Source organism: Acyrthosiphon pisum, chromosome A2 (genome assembly GCF_005508785.2).
Source record: "Acyrthosiphon pisum isolate AL4f chromosome A2, pea_aphid_22Mar2018_4r6ur, whole genome shotgun sequence".
NCBI classification, from domain to species: Eukaryota; Metazoa; Arthropoda; class Insecta; order Hemiptera; family Aphididae; genus Acyrthosiphon; species Acyrthosiphon pisum.
In genome coordinates this window covers 71,418,689-71,435,361 of record NC_042495.1, presented here as the reverse complement: position 1 = coordinate 71,435,361, position 16,673 = coordinate 71,418,689, and the positions used below count along the sequence as shown (strand labels likewise).

Here is a 16,673-nt window from a genome sequence, read left to right as displayed (position 1 = left end):
ACTGTTGAAGAAAATCCAAGCACTTTTACTGTCCTAAAAGGTGATGACAGACACAAAAAAATTTAAAAATTTAAATTTAAAAAAAAAATAAAAAATAAAAAATAAAACAAACATCATTGTAAAATCAATACATTCATCGTTCCACTCAGAATCTAAAATATAAATTTCAAATTTCAAATATTCTTATTAGGTATTCATATTAACAACCCGCATCCGATTTGTATCGTCAAAATTCGTTGTCATTACCCGCGACCCGCCGGCCAATCTGATCGACGACAACCCGAATAACCAATTATTTATAGATTTTACTGTCCACGGAAGTTGATTTTTTTATTACAGTTATTGTTATTACTTATTGATAATTAATATTATTATTCAGTTTCTGTTGTAGACGTTGTATACTTGTATTATTACAATTTACAACGTTTTACGTTATAATATTATAGACTGTTATTACGTAATATCATTGAATGAATAATCTAATAATCTATAATCAATGGTAATATTATTTATTAATTAATAGATTATATTTACGTCTACTTACTATTTACTATTTAGTACGCGCCCCATCGGGAATTTCCCGATTTCCCTATGGCCCAATCCGTCCATGCATTATGAGGTATTAATATGGTATATTGGTATATTATGCTTATAGGAACTAGCAAAGTAATCTCAAAGGGGGCTTGTTCATATTCATATAATGCTAGGTATTCAGTAGGTATTCTACCTAGTAAGTAGCCCCTCACTCCACAAAAAAAAAAACAAATAACAAAACATTATTTATGTACCTACCTACATAATATATTAATATTTAACTATGTTTCTTATTCTTTTTTTGTAATTCTAATTATATACTGACATTATACATTTTTTATTGACTTATTATTGTTATTCATTGGACTATTTTAAGTAAATATCTTGGCAACTCTTGTAAATTAAAATGCTCAAAGACAAAAAAAAGAAGAAGAATATTTTAGACAGGCGTTTCTCAATAACGTCATCATAGGTGGTACGCGAAAAAAATATCCCATTCAGGGGCGTCATTTGGGGGGGGGCAGGGTGTGCAATGGCACCACTAACTTAAAAAATGTTAACAATTGGCCTGCCATTAATACTCCAATGCGCCGTCATAATTAACTTATACATGTTTTCATATATAGGTAATATAAAATATATATATTTTAAGTTTTTCTATATGTACAATAATGACATTAGCTGGTTGCTTTAACTGCTTATAAGCTTTTAATTCTTTGAATTGCTAGCTATTTAAAAGTTGCATTAGTCGTTATGAGTTTCAATTAGAATTATAAAAGGGAAAGAAAGAATATTTACATAGGTTTGCATAGGTTTCTTACATTTATATATATATAAATATATATTTTTTTTAATGGCCTGGTGAAATGTCAAAATTGGCCTGCCTAAAAGTTTGCACACCCAGAAAAAAAACTGAAATGACGCCCCTGATCCCATTATAAAAAAAAAATTGAATTGATCATTATTCACATTGGATATAACCTATTATTATTTACCATTTGATTTATTTGATATTAGCAGGTTTTAAATATATCGACTGCGTGGAGATCATTTGTAATCGTAGAAATAATTATTAAGATAATGATAATCTCCATATACTACCTACAGATTATAAATTTAAATTTAAATCGATACATTTTGGTCAAGTGGTACATGAATATTCTCAAACTGTGTAGGTGGAAAGGTGGTAAGTACTCAGACATGAAAATGTTCAGAACTGCTGTTCTATATCAACCACGACTCGCGAGTAGGTACCTATTTCGTTTAAATTTGGCAGAGATAACACTATTTTTAATGAAAATCTATTCTAAACATACTATTAGTAACCTAACCTATAGGTAATTATTATTTATGATTATAAATTAGTATTTACTAATTACTAAAGAGTGGACTTTAATTTATTAGAAAACTGAAATATATTTTCTATGAAATGTAAGTTATGCTTAATAATATGCGCTGTAAAACATAAAAAATAGTAAAAAACTTAAAGATTTTTTTTTTGTTTCATACATTTTTTATTATCAAACCGTTACAAAAAAAAGAACAATAAGAACAATTTATGGTAATTAATAGCTAAATAAAATAAAAATAAAATACTTATTGATTGAAATGATGAACAGACTGCAGAGGCCTCCCAGGGGAGGTATACTAAGATATATTGATATAACTAAGTATATTTGTCATTAAATGATATTAATTATTGTGAAGAAAGTATTTTATATATAACCTATTTACGTGGAACCTTGTTTTAAATTTTCAATCCTTCGCTATAAAAGTTGAACATTTTATAAATTGTTTTTAACCACAAAATAATTGTTAAATTTTAAATTTGATACATTTTGTCAAAATTCGAATTTTAAATGCTTATAAACAAAAAATTGTGACAATGTATTTTTAATATTGTTTGTTATTACTTATATTACCTCTATATCTTATTAGTGTTATACTGTTATTAGTTATTAAACTGGTAAGAGGAAAAACATTTTTTCTCATATTGGTACATTTTGTTTTAGTACTTGGTGAATATTTAGTATTTACATCATAAAATTAATTTTTAATGAAAAATAGAAGGAGCTAAGTAATTTGGAGCAGTCATATAATTTATAATGCTATATAACATGACAAATATTATAAAATCAGTCATATAAGTTGGAACAGTACTTGTCATTTATTTATCGTTTACACGTATTTTTTTATTTCTTTTTTGTGTAAAGTCCCGATTTTTTCAAACCATTTCAAATTTAAATTTTATATTATCAAGTATTCAAGTCCTGTTGAATCATAGAAAATTGGAAATCTTAGAGATCGGCCCGTTCTTGTGTAGGCCGTTTTAATATTATTAAACGATCACAAAAAAAGCAAACTTTTCTACATTACCGGACACCACTTTGTTTGGCCAAATATTTGGAGGAACTACTTTTAAAAATAGTAAAAACAACAAGTAAAAATAATTAAAATGACTAATGAGAATTAATGAACTATTGACTAATAAATAATATAATATTGTATCTATCAATTGTATATAATTTATTTAATAAATTATTACCTAATACCTAAACTGTTGGCATCAGGGTATGAGTAATTTATTAGTTGAAATCAGATTTAAATTTTAAATACCTACTATATTATAGTATTATGTATAATGTATATTATATAATATAATTTAAATATCTTATATTATAGTGTTGACCATCGCTGCTTAGAATTTTATATGTATAAATAAATATATTGTTAATATATTATGTACCTTTTTTATTTTTTATTTAGTAAGTTTCTTTACAAGTTACAAATACATAATGTAAATGTATACAGAGATAAAGAATGCATCTACTCCTGTAAGCCTTGGATTGTGGTGGACTAGAGCCTACATCAATACATTATAGTATATTAATTGTGCAATACATGTTGACTGTTATTACTTGTTTTTCGACTTGTCGATTCTTAATTATCAGTCATCGGGGAAATAAAATTTTTCTGTGCCAACCTAAATATTTCTATTTTTTTTAAGTTGTGGAGTCGTGGACTGTTAATAAAAGATAATTTTATTTAAGTCGTCCCTTTTCAACTTTTTGTTATTTTGTAGTATCAAGTATACATTTATCTAAACACTAAAGAGTTAACAGACATTTTTTAATGAGAAATATGTTTTTTGTAAATTGATACACTGCTTATTATGTGGCTATATACCTACTGTGGTCTGTGTCTCTTATTGTTAATAAAATATAAATACATCTAATGTGGCATACCTACACGTTTGAACACGCTACTTTAACAATAAAATATATTACTGAACTTATTTTATAGCTGTGTTAGACCAGAAACCGTGAAAACCTTAAAAGCGTTAACCTTTATCAATGATTTAAATATTGAACCCGTCACTAATAATTCCCATTATACATCAACCGCAAACATTTTACACGGTTTTTTACACAAACCCGGAAAAGCGCAAAAATTGTTCACTGATTGATCAAACTCGAAATAATTTAACCCGATTTGACACCCTGGAGGTACCTACACCCAAATGCCAAGACTGGGCATTATATAAAGTTAAAAAGTTAAGTTACATAACGAGTTACTTTGTTGAGAAGTGAGTAGCTTCTACCTTTACGGCTTTACTGCAGTTACATTTTTGTCCATTATAAGGCGCAGTAACTTATGAGATCATTAATTTTATTGTCATGTTAGTACATTTTTTTCCTTGTATAAGCCCCTTCGATTTAACATAGGTATAATTAGTTTTGTAAATTTAATAATTTAATAAGAGCTGGGCGAGTCGTAGAAAACGGTTTTGGTCTTTTCGCTAAAATAATCACGAATAATATTCAAGATCATTAGAAATTAGCAGTATTAGATAATGATAGGTACAAGTAAATATCCGATTGTCCAAATGAAACGTGTCGAGAAACCAAAAATATTAAGTCCCTATACCTAAGTAACATTGTACTGCGGCAATGCTATTTTAAAGTTTAGCTTTTACACGAATTTGAAATTATTTGCCCATTTGATTATTTGTATACAGGTGTTACTTGATAGGCACACCCGTTTTACAATGCCGGGTTAAGTGGATGTGCAAAGATGGCAGCTGCCCCGGGTGGCTAATTTTTAGGGGTGACAAACATTGAAATCAAAAATAAAGTTTTGGAGCTTTTAATGTATTATAATTTTTGTTTGTGCATAATATATAATAATATTAATACCTATTATATTATATTATTATATAATAATATTAATATTTTATTATATAATAGAAAATAATGAAAGATGGTTGAAAACCAATCCACGGATTGAAACCATAGAGAGAAAGAGGGATTATTATATCATTATTAAATCGAAGAGTTTGTTATTGAGCGTATAATATATTCTCGTAAAGATCATACTAGGCCATACTAGGTATTAGACTATTATGCCGTTCCTCGACAGACGCATTTATATTTTGGCGTATAAAATTGTTTACACAAACTGATGCGTAATAGAATTGATTAAATATTTAATCAATGGTAATGGTATAAATTATTATGTTGCATTCCCAGCACTATATGTATAGTGGTGCATCACTATCAAAATCATAACTACCTACCTATCAGAATCAGATTATTAAATTTGATATTAAGAGGACGCTACACAGATATTTGTTGTTTCCGTCTTATAAGTGCGTATAATACATGGTGAATTTACGATCAGCAGATCACGATTAACTCAGTTAGTTTAAAAATTAGAGTGAATCGACCTATTATGAAACTTGACGGTAAGAACATTATTTGTGCTTGTATGAGGGTTTTTACGATAACTCAATTTTTAAGTGAGTATGGGCATTTTTATGTTACGCTATATTATATAGCATAACTTGCATAAAAATTGAATTATCGTAAAAAACCCACATACAAACACAGATAATGTTCTTAACATTACGTTTAATAATAGGTACGTCGATTAACTCTAATTTTTAAACTAACGGAGCTAAACGTGATCTGCTGTGAGGCGCGAGCGTACATTTGCAAACGGGGTTAGGCATAAAACGCCTAAATTCGAAATTACTTCAAGGCAAAATGTTGTACCCAGTGTTCGAATTGGGAGGGTGCACAGGGGAGCTCCCTTACTAGTTTTATATTTTTTTGCATACCCCTGCTATTTTTTTTTTACTCGGGTGGGGGGATGGTACAATCTAATGTCAGGAATAATTTTTATTGAAATGTGGAGGGAGGCCTTCAAAACATTGAATGTCAAACAATTGAACTTCAAAATCTTGAACATCAAAATATTGAATGTTAAAAGCTTGGACATAAATTTATGTCAATATCTTGAACATTCAAAAACTTGAACATAAAAACTTTGAACATCAAAATCTTGAACAAAAAAATAGTTTCCGTCAACCCTTTGAACGTCAAAATCTTGAACAAAAAAATAGTTTCCGTCAACCCTTTGAACGTCAAAATCTTGAACAAAAAAATTGTTACCGTTAAAACCTTGAACATCAAAATCTTGAACAAAAATATTAAAACCTTGGACATTAATACCTTTTACCGCTATTTGTTTTTCTCGTGCTGTTCTAGATATTACATTAATTTTAATTGTAAAATATTATATTTTCAATTAGAAATTAACTGCTATTCCTTGTAAATATTCATTGGTTGTTCTATTTCTATATAATCAAAGCAAATATTTTTCAAACGCATATATTATATCAACTTATGAGGAATTTTTTATTAAATTTTCAAGCTTTTTGACCCAACGAATAAATTTTGTTCTATTGACATTTATAGAATAAAAACTAAAAAAATTTCAAATGTTAATAAATAACTTAAAACTAGTCAAAATCAAAAAAATGTTACCATTTACAGAAAATAATAATATACACATTTTATGAAAATGTCAAGTACCTACGGTTAATAGTTATTGAATATTAACAAAATTAACATTAAAAGGTATTTATTTATGATTATAAATTATTCATGGTAAATCGACTTTAGGGCTATTAGTTTATGAGATATAAATATTAAAATTTAGATGAGCGGAGTAGTGGACATACATTTGGCAATTGGCGGGGCAAGCCCGTATCACTCAACTCCGCTCATCTTAACTTTAAATACTTATAAGTTATAACGCATAGACTACTCGCACTAAATTCGATTTTTAGTAGAAGTATCGAAATACTTAGAAAAATATTCTACTTTGTAATATTATGAAATTAAAACTTTGTTGTCAAACAAAAATTTTAAAAAAGTTAAAAAATTTTTATTAACAAAGTTGTTTTGTAAACGACTCGAAACTAGGTACCTGTGTAAAAAATATTTTCAAAAACAATTACACTTTTTGAAATAATGAGTGTTCAATTTTAAATAAATCACCCTGTATAGTCTCTCGGGTAAGCACAAACGTTTAAAAACTAAAAGGGTTATACCTACTTTTAATCATGTCATCATAAGGTATAAATCACCCACGTATAAAAAAATCTCAGATAGGGCTAAAGCCCAATCAGCCCTACCCGTGCGCACGCCTATGGATATAATAATATAATGCAAGAATTGGTTTTAATATTTTGAATTTTGTATAAACCATGGACAAAGGACATATTTATCAAAATATATAATAATATTTTCCTCTTATTTTATTGATTATTGAATAAGTATGATGGAAAAAATCAGGAAATTAACTATACTCTGCTCAGCGAGAGACCGCACCGCTTGGCGCGTACCGGCGAAAACTGGTTCCCCGCGTAACACCCTGCCATTGGGAAACCAGGTTCGATAGCATGGTGACGCGGAGAGATGCGCAGAATCGGAATATAAGTGACGATGTCTATTTTTAACATTAGTGGACGTAATTTATAATTTTATTATCGATAAAAATAAAACCGCCAGAATTAAACAGTGTATAAGGATACACTGGACAATCTGCGTAAATAATAACCGTTGTCGTCCGAGTCGATCGCGCTTGTTTACTTTTGGATAACATGAAATGCAAGCACGCATTATGATTGTACTCTGCGTCTACGCAAGTTAGAAGCACACCATAGCCGTCATTAAAAGAACAATTTTTTATTTGTTGATTCTGTTAGTGTTCTGTGTTTTAAGTGTTAAAATGGAATTTAAAAAGTATTATTACGTGAAGAATGGCCAAGGAAGACATAACGGTGTAACGTAAGTACACTGTATAGATACTTATTTATTCATTAATTTATTTTATCAACTGAAGTGATGGATTTAGAATGTAACAAAACTGTGTACAGAGTCTTAGAAATTTACCTGACCCCATTAATCAAAAACATACCTTACAGGTACTACAAATGTAAATTTGCAAAAAAGTTTTTTTGTAACGCAACTTTGAAGGAACTTCCTAATGGACAAAAGATTACAAATCGAACTCATAACCACGACGTGGATTTAAATGTGGTTCGTATGGCGCAGTTTAAAAAACGTTTGGAAATGAGATCTGCTACGGATTTGATTCCACTGACTCAAATTTATGACGAGGAAGCACGCAAGTAAGAATTAATTTGTTTATTATAAAATCGTTAGATTATCTGAAAAACCATATGTAGGTATGTCCGGTCTATCACTTAGTAGCCTAAATTAAAAGTTATTTTGAGGACGAATGTCGTGTCAATACGACAGTACGACATACGTGCCTATATAGTTTATATTATGCACAATGCAATATCAATACATATTGATTCACCAAGCAAGATACATTTTGAGCGGAGCGATAAATGTATTGATCTTACTTGTTGGCACAAATGTGTAATAGATTGTGCCCGAATTTTATTTTTATTTTGGGATATTATTGGCCATATTCAGGTATTATCGTCTTATTATTTTTTTTTTCATGTAAATACGAAAACAATAAAACATACCATTGGAACATTGTTTTTACTATTTTCCATCGTTTTCGTTTTCATTTTTTTATTCTTTAAAATTCCTTCTTCCAAAGCAAAATATTTTTGGAGTATTTTTATCTATAAGAATTGAATTTTGGATGAGTAGCTTTTATGAGTTATAGTTTAGATGTGTGGAGTTCAGTGGTTAGGGGTACCCCATAAAAAGTGGTCCACTATTAAACTACTTGTCGGAAATTTGATTTGTAGAGATCAAAATATTCTGAGCTATATTATGCTTAGGAATATGAAATTATAAATGTTGTCTATGTAAAGAAAATTTAAAAAAAAAAAAACAAGAAATATTTTTTTAACAACTTAAAATTATATAAAAGAAATATTTTCAAAATAGTTAATTTTTCTCAAATAAGAAGACGTGTTTAATATGATTAATAGATAAAGGCGTATAGTATTGTCTATTTTGTTTATATTAAAATATATTAAAATATTATTAAAAAAAAAAAAAAAATTTAGTTTTCCAGAATCAGCCTCAAATTACACTAAACATTCGGCTGAGAGTTTTATGAGAAGGGCAAGGACATTGTCACTTCCAATGATTCCTGAGACCATAAGTGATCTGGCCAATCTATTTATAGCCGGAAATTTAAACCGATATAGTGTTGATGGAGAAGTAGTTTATAAAGGTAAATTCATATTATACATATTTGATACATATCTGAAGAAGATTAATCATTTTAATTTTTTCAGGTTGTGTACAGGATACAAATGGCAAGTTTTCTATAGTATTTGCATCACAGTCTCTGATAACTAATGCTCTTACTATGTGTAAGCGAGAGTTACACGCTGATGCTACTTTTCGAATAGTCCCTTCAAAGCCCAAATTTTACCAACTGTTGACATTACATGGTATAATAGAAAATCATGTAAGTTATTACCTACTTAATTGTATAAGTATAAACTATAAATATGTAATTAAATACCTACTTACACTGTGTTGTTGAATTATTTGTTTTTTTTATAGAGTATACCACTAGTTTATGCTTTGATGGAGTCTAAAAAGAAATGTAGTTATCAAGCTGTGTTGAGTTACATTAAAACTCAACTTCTTCCAAACTTTAACCCCCGTAAAATACTAACAGATTTTGAAACTGGCTTGAGCAAAACATTGCAAGACTACTTTCCTTCAGCGAGACGGGTTGGTTGCTGGTTTCATCACAACCAAGTAATTAAAAATATCTTACATTACATTTACTAGGTATTAACAATTATTGAGGACATTACACCAACATTTCTTGTCTCCTTCGTACAAATGCATAACATGGCAAATTTTACATTCTGAATAATTCATTTAACTCTGTTAGTTTTCATAATGGAGCAAATTAACCTATTATAAAATTTAGAAGTAAAAATATTATCTATTTTTGTATATTTTAATTTTGAAGCAATTTTTTAATAGGTATTGCAAGATATACAAACAATTTTAAATTTAAGATACTCATAACTCGCTTTTAAATTTAAATATAAAATGAAACCTATGATATACACAAGATAATATTCTTACTTTTACATTTGATGATAGATTAATTCATATAACAGTATTAAATATATTATTCAGAATTCAATTTGATATTATGTTATGCATTTGTAAGACAGAGACAATGCATGCGGAAGTAGTGTTCTCTTAATAGTTCTTTAGTACGACCTACCTTAATATATTTTAATACTTATATATTTCTTCTTTTTAGGCAGTGTGGAAGAAGATGAAAAGTCTTGGATATTTAAATTTGGTGAATGAAAATCAACATGCTCTTAATACATTAAGACGCATTATGGTGCTACCCTTGTTACCTGGAGATAAAATCAATCAAGGCCTAAGATCTGTAAAGAGATATGCGCGAAGAAATGATATTAATATGAACCTACTATTTGATTATTATGAAAGGTTAGATTAGGAAAAATTATTTGTTTAAATTATTATGCTGATACATACATTTTAATAGGTTTTGGATTGCCAAAGTAGGATGTGATGTATTATCTGTTCATAATCAACCCAGGAGAACAAACAACCATCTAGAATCATTTCACAATAAGTTGAGATATTCCTTTGGAGTGGCACACCCAAATCTGTGGATATTTCTTAGTCAGTATCTATTTTAATTTTACTTTTTTTTTATTTATTTTTTTTAATCAAATAAACATTTACAGTTATACGGTTGAATAAAATAACTGCTTTTTGATTAATTTTGATCACAATAAGCATTGCTTGTTGTGAGGCAAAAGAGATTACAATAGAAAATTTAAATAAAAAATAAAAATATTCAAGTAAATAAACTTACAGATGAAAATACAAAGTAAAAATGACATGATTATTTATGTGTGAATAAAAAATAACATATACTTACATTAGTTAATTTAACTTTCTTTTATATATGTTTTTTTACGTTTGTAATATAAGTCACACATATTTATAACTATAATACACTTTTATTAATTTTCATAGACTAAACTTATACATACAATGATAATATAATATACACCCTCACAGGTACTGTACTCGGTGAAGCCTATTATTTTCCTGAAGAATAAAAGAAAATATAAAAAAAATTATGTATATATTGTTTTAGTTATACATAAATATAATAATATATAAGCAGGGTATTTGCTTTTAATAATTGTTACTAACATGGCCTTGTTTAATTTATTTTGTTATAGATAAGTTGTGTAATTTAATGCAAGGTACATCGATTGTAGTAAACCAACTATCGAATGGGCTGAATCCCACAAGAAATACTAGAGGAAAATTTATTGCTAATAGTATAAAAATAAAATATGCTACTCAACAACTACATCTTGGTCTCATCAACATAGAAGAATTTTTAAAACGATGTTCGTATTCCGTAGCATCATATGAAGAACGATTAAGAAATTTTTCACTTAACATAACATATGAAAATGAAAATGAAGAAGACTATAGAATTCAAGAACAAGAAGGTAATCCACCATATGCAAAAGACAATATTATACACTTTGTAACGGGAAGACCTGACAAATAAAATAACTTTAGTTTCAATTGCTAATTTTTACAGACTCTTGCATTACCGCCTACATAATATACAGTATAACATTTTTTATTTTAAATAAACAATTTTAAATCTTATATACATATTTTTTGAAAAATTAAAAATAGCCAATTTATAAATCATGTAATATTTTTTTAAAATTTTAAACTTTTTGAATTGAAAAGTTCTTGATGACTGGATAAACTTCACAATAAACATAATAAGAATTAACATTTTTTAAAAAAAAATAAACAATATGACAAACTTAACACAAATTTGTCTATTTGGAATTTTTCAAAAAAAATTAATCAGATTTAAAAATTGTAGGTATACTATTCATGTAGCGCAGGCGTCAGTAAATGATATAAAAAATATTGATTAGAACAAAAGTTATTTCATTTGTCAGGTATTCCCGTTACAACTGTGTGTAAAAATTCAAAATCACCAATAAATTATAGATAATAATCAACAACCAGAAGATGCAGTAGAGACAATAGATGATGATGACCTCGAACTCAATAATATCTTAAACAATAATGAACCTAATGATATTGGAAGCCCTCTGTTGGAAAATATAGGTATTTACAAAATATATTGTTTTAAATTAGGTTATTGAAGTTTCTAACAATTTTAATAAAAAAGATCCATAATTTTAATACATTGTTTACTTACCTAAAAAAAAATCACTTGCTTGTTGTAAATAACCTTGAATTAATTCTAGATGATCAAATGGTAAACATTCAACAAGATGAAAGCGGCAACCAACAGGATTGTAAGTTGATTTGTTAATAGTAATCCAACTAAAACCTAACTGTGAAAAAAGGGCATAGTCCCAGACCCCCTTCAAAAACATTCTGCCTATCCAAGTATTGATATTTACATAGCGGCCAAGTTTGATCTTTCTTTAATCAATAACCTTAATACATAAATACATTTATATATAACAAATCTCTTTTAACTAGATTGCTTATTACTTGGCCAGTTTATTCTTACTTTGTCTCTTTGGTGTTGTCAGCAACTGAAATAGATTTCAATCAACTATAGGTTATTTTTCTTTAAAACATATGATTGACCAGTCAGTCAGTAACAAAAATTCAAACTTTGAAGTGCTCCCCATAAAAGCTTAGTATTATGGGCTCAAATTTGTACAATGTCTTAAGTTATTTAAGCTTAATGTATGTTTCAAATTTCATAAGTCCGTCCTAAGAGAAAGCTGATATCTGAGAGTTAGAATAACCGGCTCAATTCATTTGTGCAAAGATACACTGGAGATTGGTATTGATAGGACTTTGCCGGCGCACTACCATGTGTTCAGATAAATAATAAATAAATTTATATTTTATATATAATTCTTACACATGACAAAACCCAAATAATTATTTTACATTACAGGGAATGAAGAAGATTTTATTATTGAAGAGGAATTAGATCCTGATATAATACGGATGATGGAAACTGACAACAGAATAAGAATGTTGGAAATAGAAAATATACCATTTGTTCAGGTTCCATCTGTTCTTCCTCCAATTACAAACTCTGATCAAATGTGTGTAGTTTGCACTGTTTCAGAAAAAACTCATGCATTCATACCTTGTGGACACATAGCTGTGTGTGGTGATTGCCTAGTATTATTAGACCCGCAACGCTGTCCATTATGTAACCAGGAATTTACAACATTTTTAAGAATTTGGTCATAATAATTATATATTATATAGATAATAATAATAATAATTTATTTAAATAAAAAGAGTATGCCTTATTAAAACAATAAAATTGTTATTCAATTGGTATTAGGTAGTACTACCAATACCACATTTATAATGCCAATTCTATATGCCTAAATAGATACTTCAAATAACATTAATATCGACTCTTAAAAACTTGAGGGGAATGTCCAGACTGTACCCAGTGGGTTTTATTTTAAATAAATATATAAAACATTTTTTTATTTGTTATATTTGAACTTTTTTAGCAAATATAACATATACCAGGCATTTAATTATTTAAGTGTCTAATAAGTGTTTGACCAATTAAAATTTGTTTTTATATATCACTAATATTGGATTTTTTAAGAACATGCTGTCACACATTGCTCCATATATAGGTACTGTACAGTCAGGGTACATATATAAATAAAATATAATGGATTACAATTTATAAAAATTATGTATTTTATAATGTATACAACAATATTATATTACTAGAATATTGTCATATAACTTTAATTGTTATACTATAAAATATAAAATATATTCATTATTTCATTAAATTATTATGGACCCTTAAAACAAACAAACTGTGGCTTTTAAAAAAAAAATAATTGAGTGTACTTACATAAGAAAGTAATACAATTAATGAGATTAAAATTTTTTTATTTTATTACGGCTTTGTTCTTATTGTGTAGAATTGAAAAAAATATTGTTACTAGTTAGTAAAATTCTAAAATGGTTACTAAAATGTTTGATATTTGTGCAGTTTGTGAACATCACTTACCTATACTACAATGAGTATGATTAAAATTTTACTTGTTAAGAATTTGAAATGGTTAATAAAGTTAATTTATATGGCCATGTCCAAAACAAATTCAGTATATAATTTTATGTAATGTAGGTATTTTACATGAATGCATCAAGTTAGTTCAGATAAATTGAATGGTTTTAATTTATTAATTGTTGGATTTTAATATTAAAATATTACAATTTACAAATTATACTACATTTATAAGAAATGTTGAAGTAGATAAGGAAGATCAAATAGTTGATATTTGATAACTACCGTCATTTATGTACAAGTATGAAGTAATACAATAATAATATAATATTATAACGTATTAAAATCGTGCTTTGAAATTTGTGAATAATTATCAATAATGTAAGTATAGGCGTTAACGATAACATACAAACATTTTAAAGTTTGAAATTGGTAACAACTATTTTGTGGCAATATTTACTTGTACATTATTTTAATTAGGTAATTAAAATACAATTGGTAATAACATTATTGATGGAATTATAATCAAACACTCTATATTATCATGTTTGTAAGCGAACTATTCACACTATAGTACAGCAGAGTGCAGACGCAGACTGCCTATATATTTTTTTATATTAGGTACCTATACATTGGTAGTTGGTACATTAAAATAAGTGCTCATAGGTACCACTTATCTATATTACTATGTAGTATGTACTTACTATCTACTTATTATTGATACATAGTAGCGGATCTAGAATTTTTTTATGGGGGGTGCTAATGTTTTTTAAACATTTACATATAGGTACGTATTTCAACAAGTTAAGAACGTGGGTAAAATCAGTGGTATATTTCTTTTTATCTGATACCCTTTTTTCAATTTGTTTGATTTAAGTATGCTGGAAACGATGGTGAAGTCAAAATTTGGTTGTCGGATTTATTTCTGAAATTGTAGCTATTTGAAGTCTGAGGAGTTCAAGGCCCTTCCAAAGTGGTTTTATATAATAAGTCAAGGGCTGTTTACGATTTAAATTATCCGAGCGAGCGCAACGAGCGAGTGTTCATCATCTTTTTTAAAGTATTGAATTTTAATGAACAATATTTTTGTTTCATATAATACAATTATTAAAAGTAGGTCTTAAAATGATCATAAGATCTAAGAATTTTTAAGATTTTATTGGATACGCTTATGACTGATGACTGATGACACAATACCCAAGGTGGATGTATATCCACCTTGACAATACCTAAAAACCATATCTACTTTACTGAAGTTAAAATTGATAATATAAAAGTTATAACATCAACGGTATGACATTTGAAATACTGAAAATGTTGAACCAATTAAAGAATGTATTTATTGATTATTTTATATAAATATTTATTAATAATTTTGAGTATACATTTGTGATAAACGTAAGTGTTTTAATATAGGTAGGTAGGTACTAAAAAAAAGTAGGTACTTATAAAATATTTTAAATACTTTTAAAATGTATTTATATATTTTATAATTAAATACAAATCAAACCAAGTATTTAAATAGGTATTCTGAATACATTTGAAAAATATTCTTAACAATAAGGCTGTAGGTATATAATTAAAATGAGATGCTGCTTATTGACCTAATATTAGGCAAATGATGCTGTAGCTCTTGAACGGTTTCCCACTATACCCACACACAACCATCAAACTTTTAGGCAGTGGCGCAACTAGAGCTAAAATTGTTGGGGGGGTGGCTGTAGCCCCCACCTGATATTACCTACATAAAAAGTAACCCGTGGAGGTGATGCCCCCACACCCCCATATATATTCACATAAGAATATAGTGATACAAAAAAAAATATTTATTTACTCAAATTTAATTTTTCACAATAACAGTATACTATATCTATGGTAATCAAAATAAAAATCCCCGGACTACAATATTAGTTTTTATTACTCACAAATACGTCATAAAAGTGATTGATCAAATATATTTTAAACGTTATAATTAGTGTAAATATCACAATAATATTTAATTACAAATATATACTTATAGTATAGGTATAAACTGTACATGTTAAAAATATCATTGAAAAAATTAAAAACCAAGTAAAGATTTAAGAAAAATTAAATTAAAAAACAAATCTAGGTTCAAAGTTTAAATATTTAGGTAGGTAGATAAGTTATAAGTTATAAGTACTTAGGTATTTCTTAATATTTATATTATAATTTTCAGGCGTTAACAAAAATAATATTTTTTATATTATGTATTATAATATATCCCCAAAATAAAATATTATATTTCCTAATAATATTTTGACGATAAGCAAAATGTCAATATTAATAATTATTATTATTATAAGAAGTCGATACTCGATTTTACAAGTTTAATTTATAGCTATAGCTATAGTTTAATTTATAGCTCTTAAAAAATAATTGATCAATCAATTGCATGTATCTAGTTGTCAGTAACATTGTAGTCTGGGGGTTATTTTTCCTAGGTTCAGGGATTTTTTTCCAGGAATTTTTATTTCGCAATTCACTGTTTCTATACTTAAGTTTAGTGCATATTCATTAAAATTATGTATAATAATCTTACCAATAAACCGACATAAATCGTTTTCTTCAATCAAATACAGGCGTATACAGCTAATGATATTTACCATATTTATCATAGCCAGTAGGCAATATAAAATAATTGTAAGGTTTAAATATTAATTAGATAATTACATTCCCCCCCCCCACCAAAAAAAAGTAAGAAATACAGTTTAATTTTTAAAAATTTATTAATATTT

General features: G+C 27.5%; 2 protein-coding genes across 2 annotated transcripts in view; both read left to right on the top strand.

Annotated features, from left to right (window-relative positions):
• LOC100572769 (tubulin glycylase 3A-like) overlaps nucleotides 1-16,673 on the top strand; it is a 110,393-nt gene that overhangs the window by 22,899 nt on the left and 70,821 nt on the right. The gene's annotated exons all lie outside the window — the stretch shown is intronic.
• On the top strand, nucleotides 6,416-13,622 carry LOC115034069. The gene is made up of 10 exons (XM_029489496.1): nucleotides 6,416-8,014; nucleotides 8,879-9,048; nucleotides 9,113-9,288; nucleotides 9,387-9,587; nucleotides 10,111-10,307; nucleotides 10,366-10,505; nucleotides 11,078-11,356; nucleotides 11,883-12,002; nucleotides 12,146-12,196; nucleotides 12,817-13,622. Exons 1-10 carry the CDS (start codon nucleotides 7,728-7,730, stop codon nucleotides 13,119-13,121), a joined length of 1,926 nt encoding a protein of 641 aa, XP_029345356.1. The 5' UTR covers nucleotides 6,416-7,727; the 3' UTR covers nucleotides 13,122-13,622.

Coding starts and splice junctions, on each gene's coding strand:
- LOC115034069 (XM_029489496.1), top strand. CDS start 7,728: ATGGATTTAGAATGTAACAAAACTGTGTACAGAGTCTTAGAAATTTAC. Junction 9,588..10,110: donor GCTGGTTTCATCACAACCAA/GTAATTAAAAAT, acceptor TCTTCTTTTTAG/GCAGTGTGGAAGAAGATGAA. Junction 10,308..10,365: donor CTATTTGATTATTATGAAAG/GTTAGATTAGGA, acceptor ACATTTTAATAG/GTTTTGGATTGCCAAAGTAG.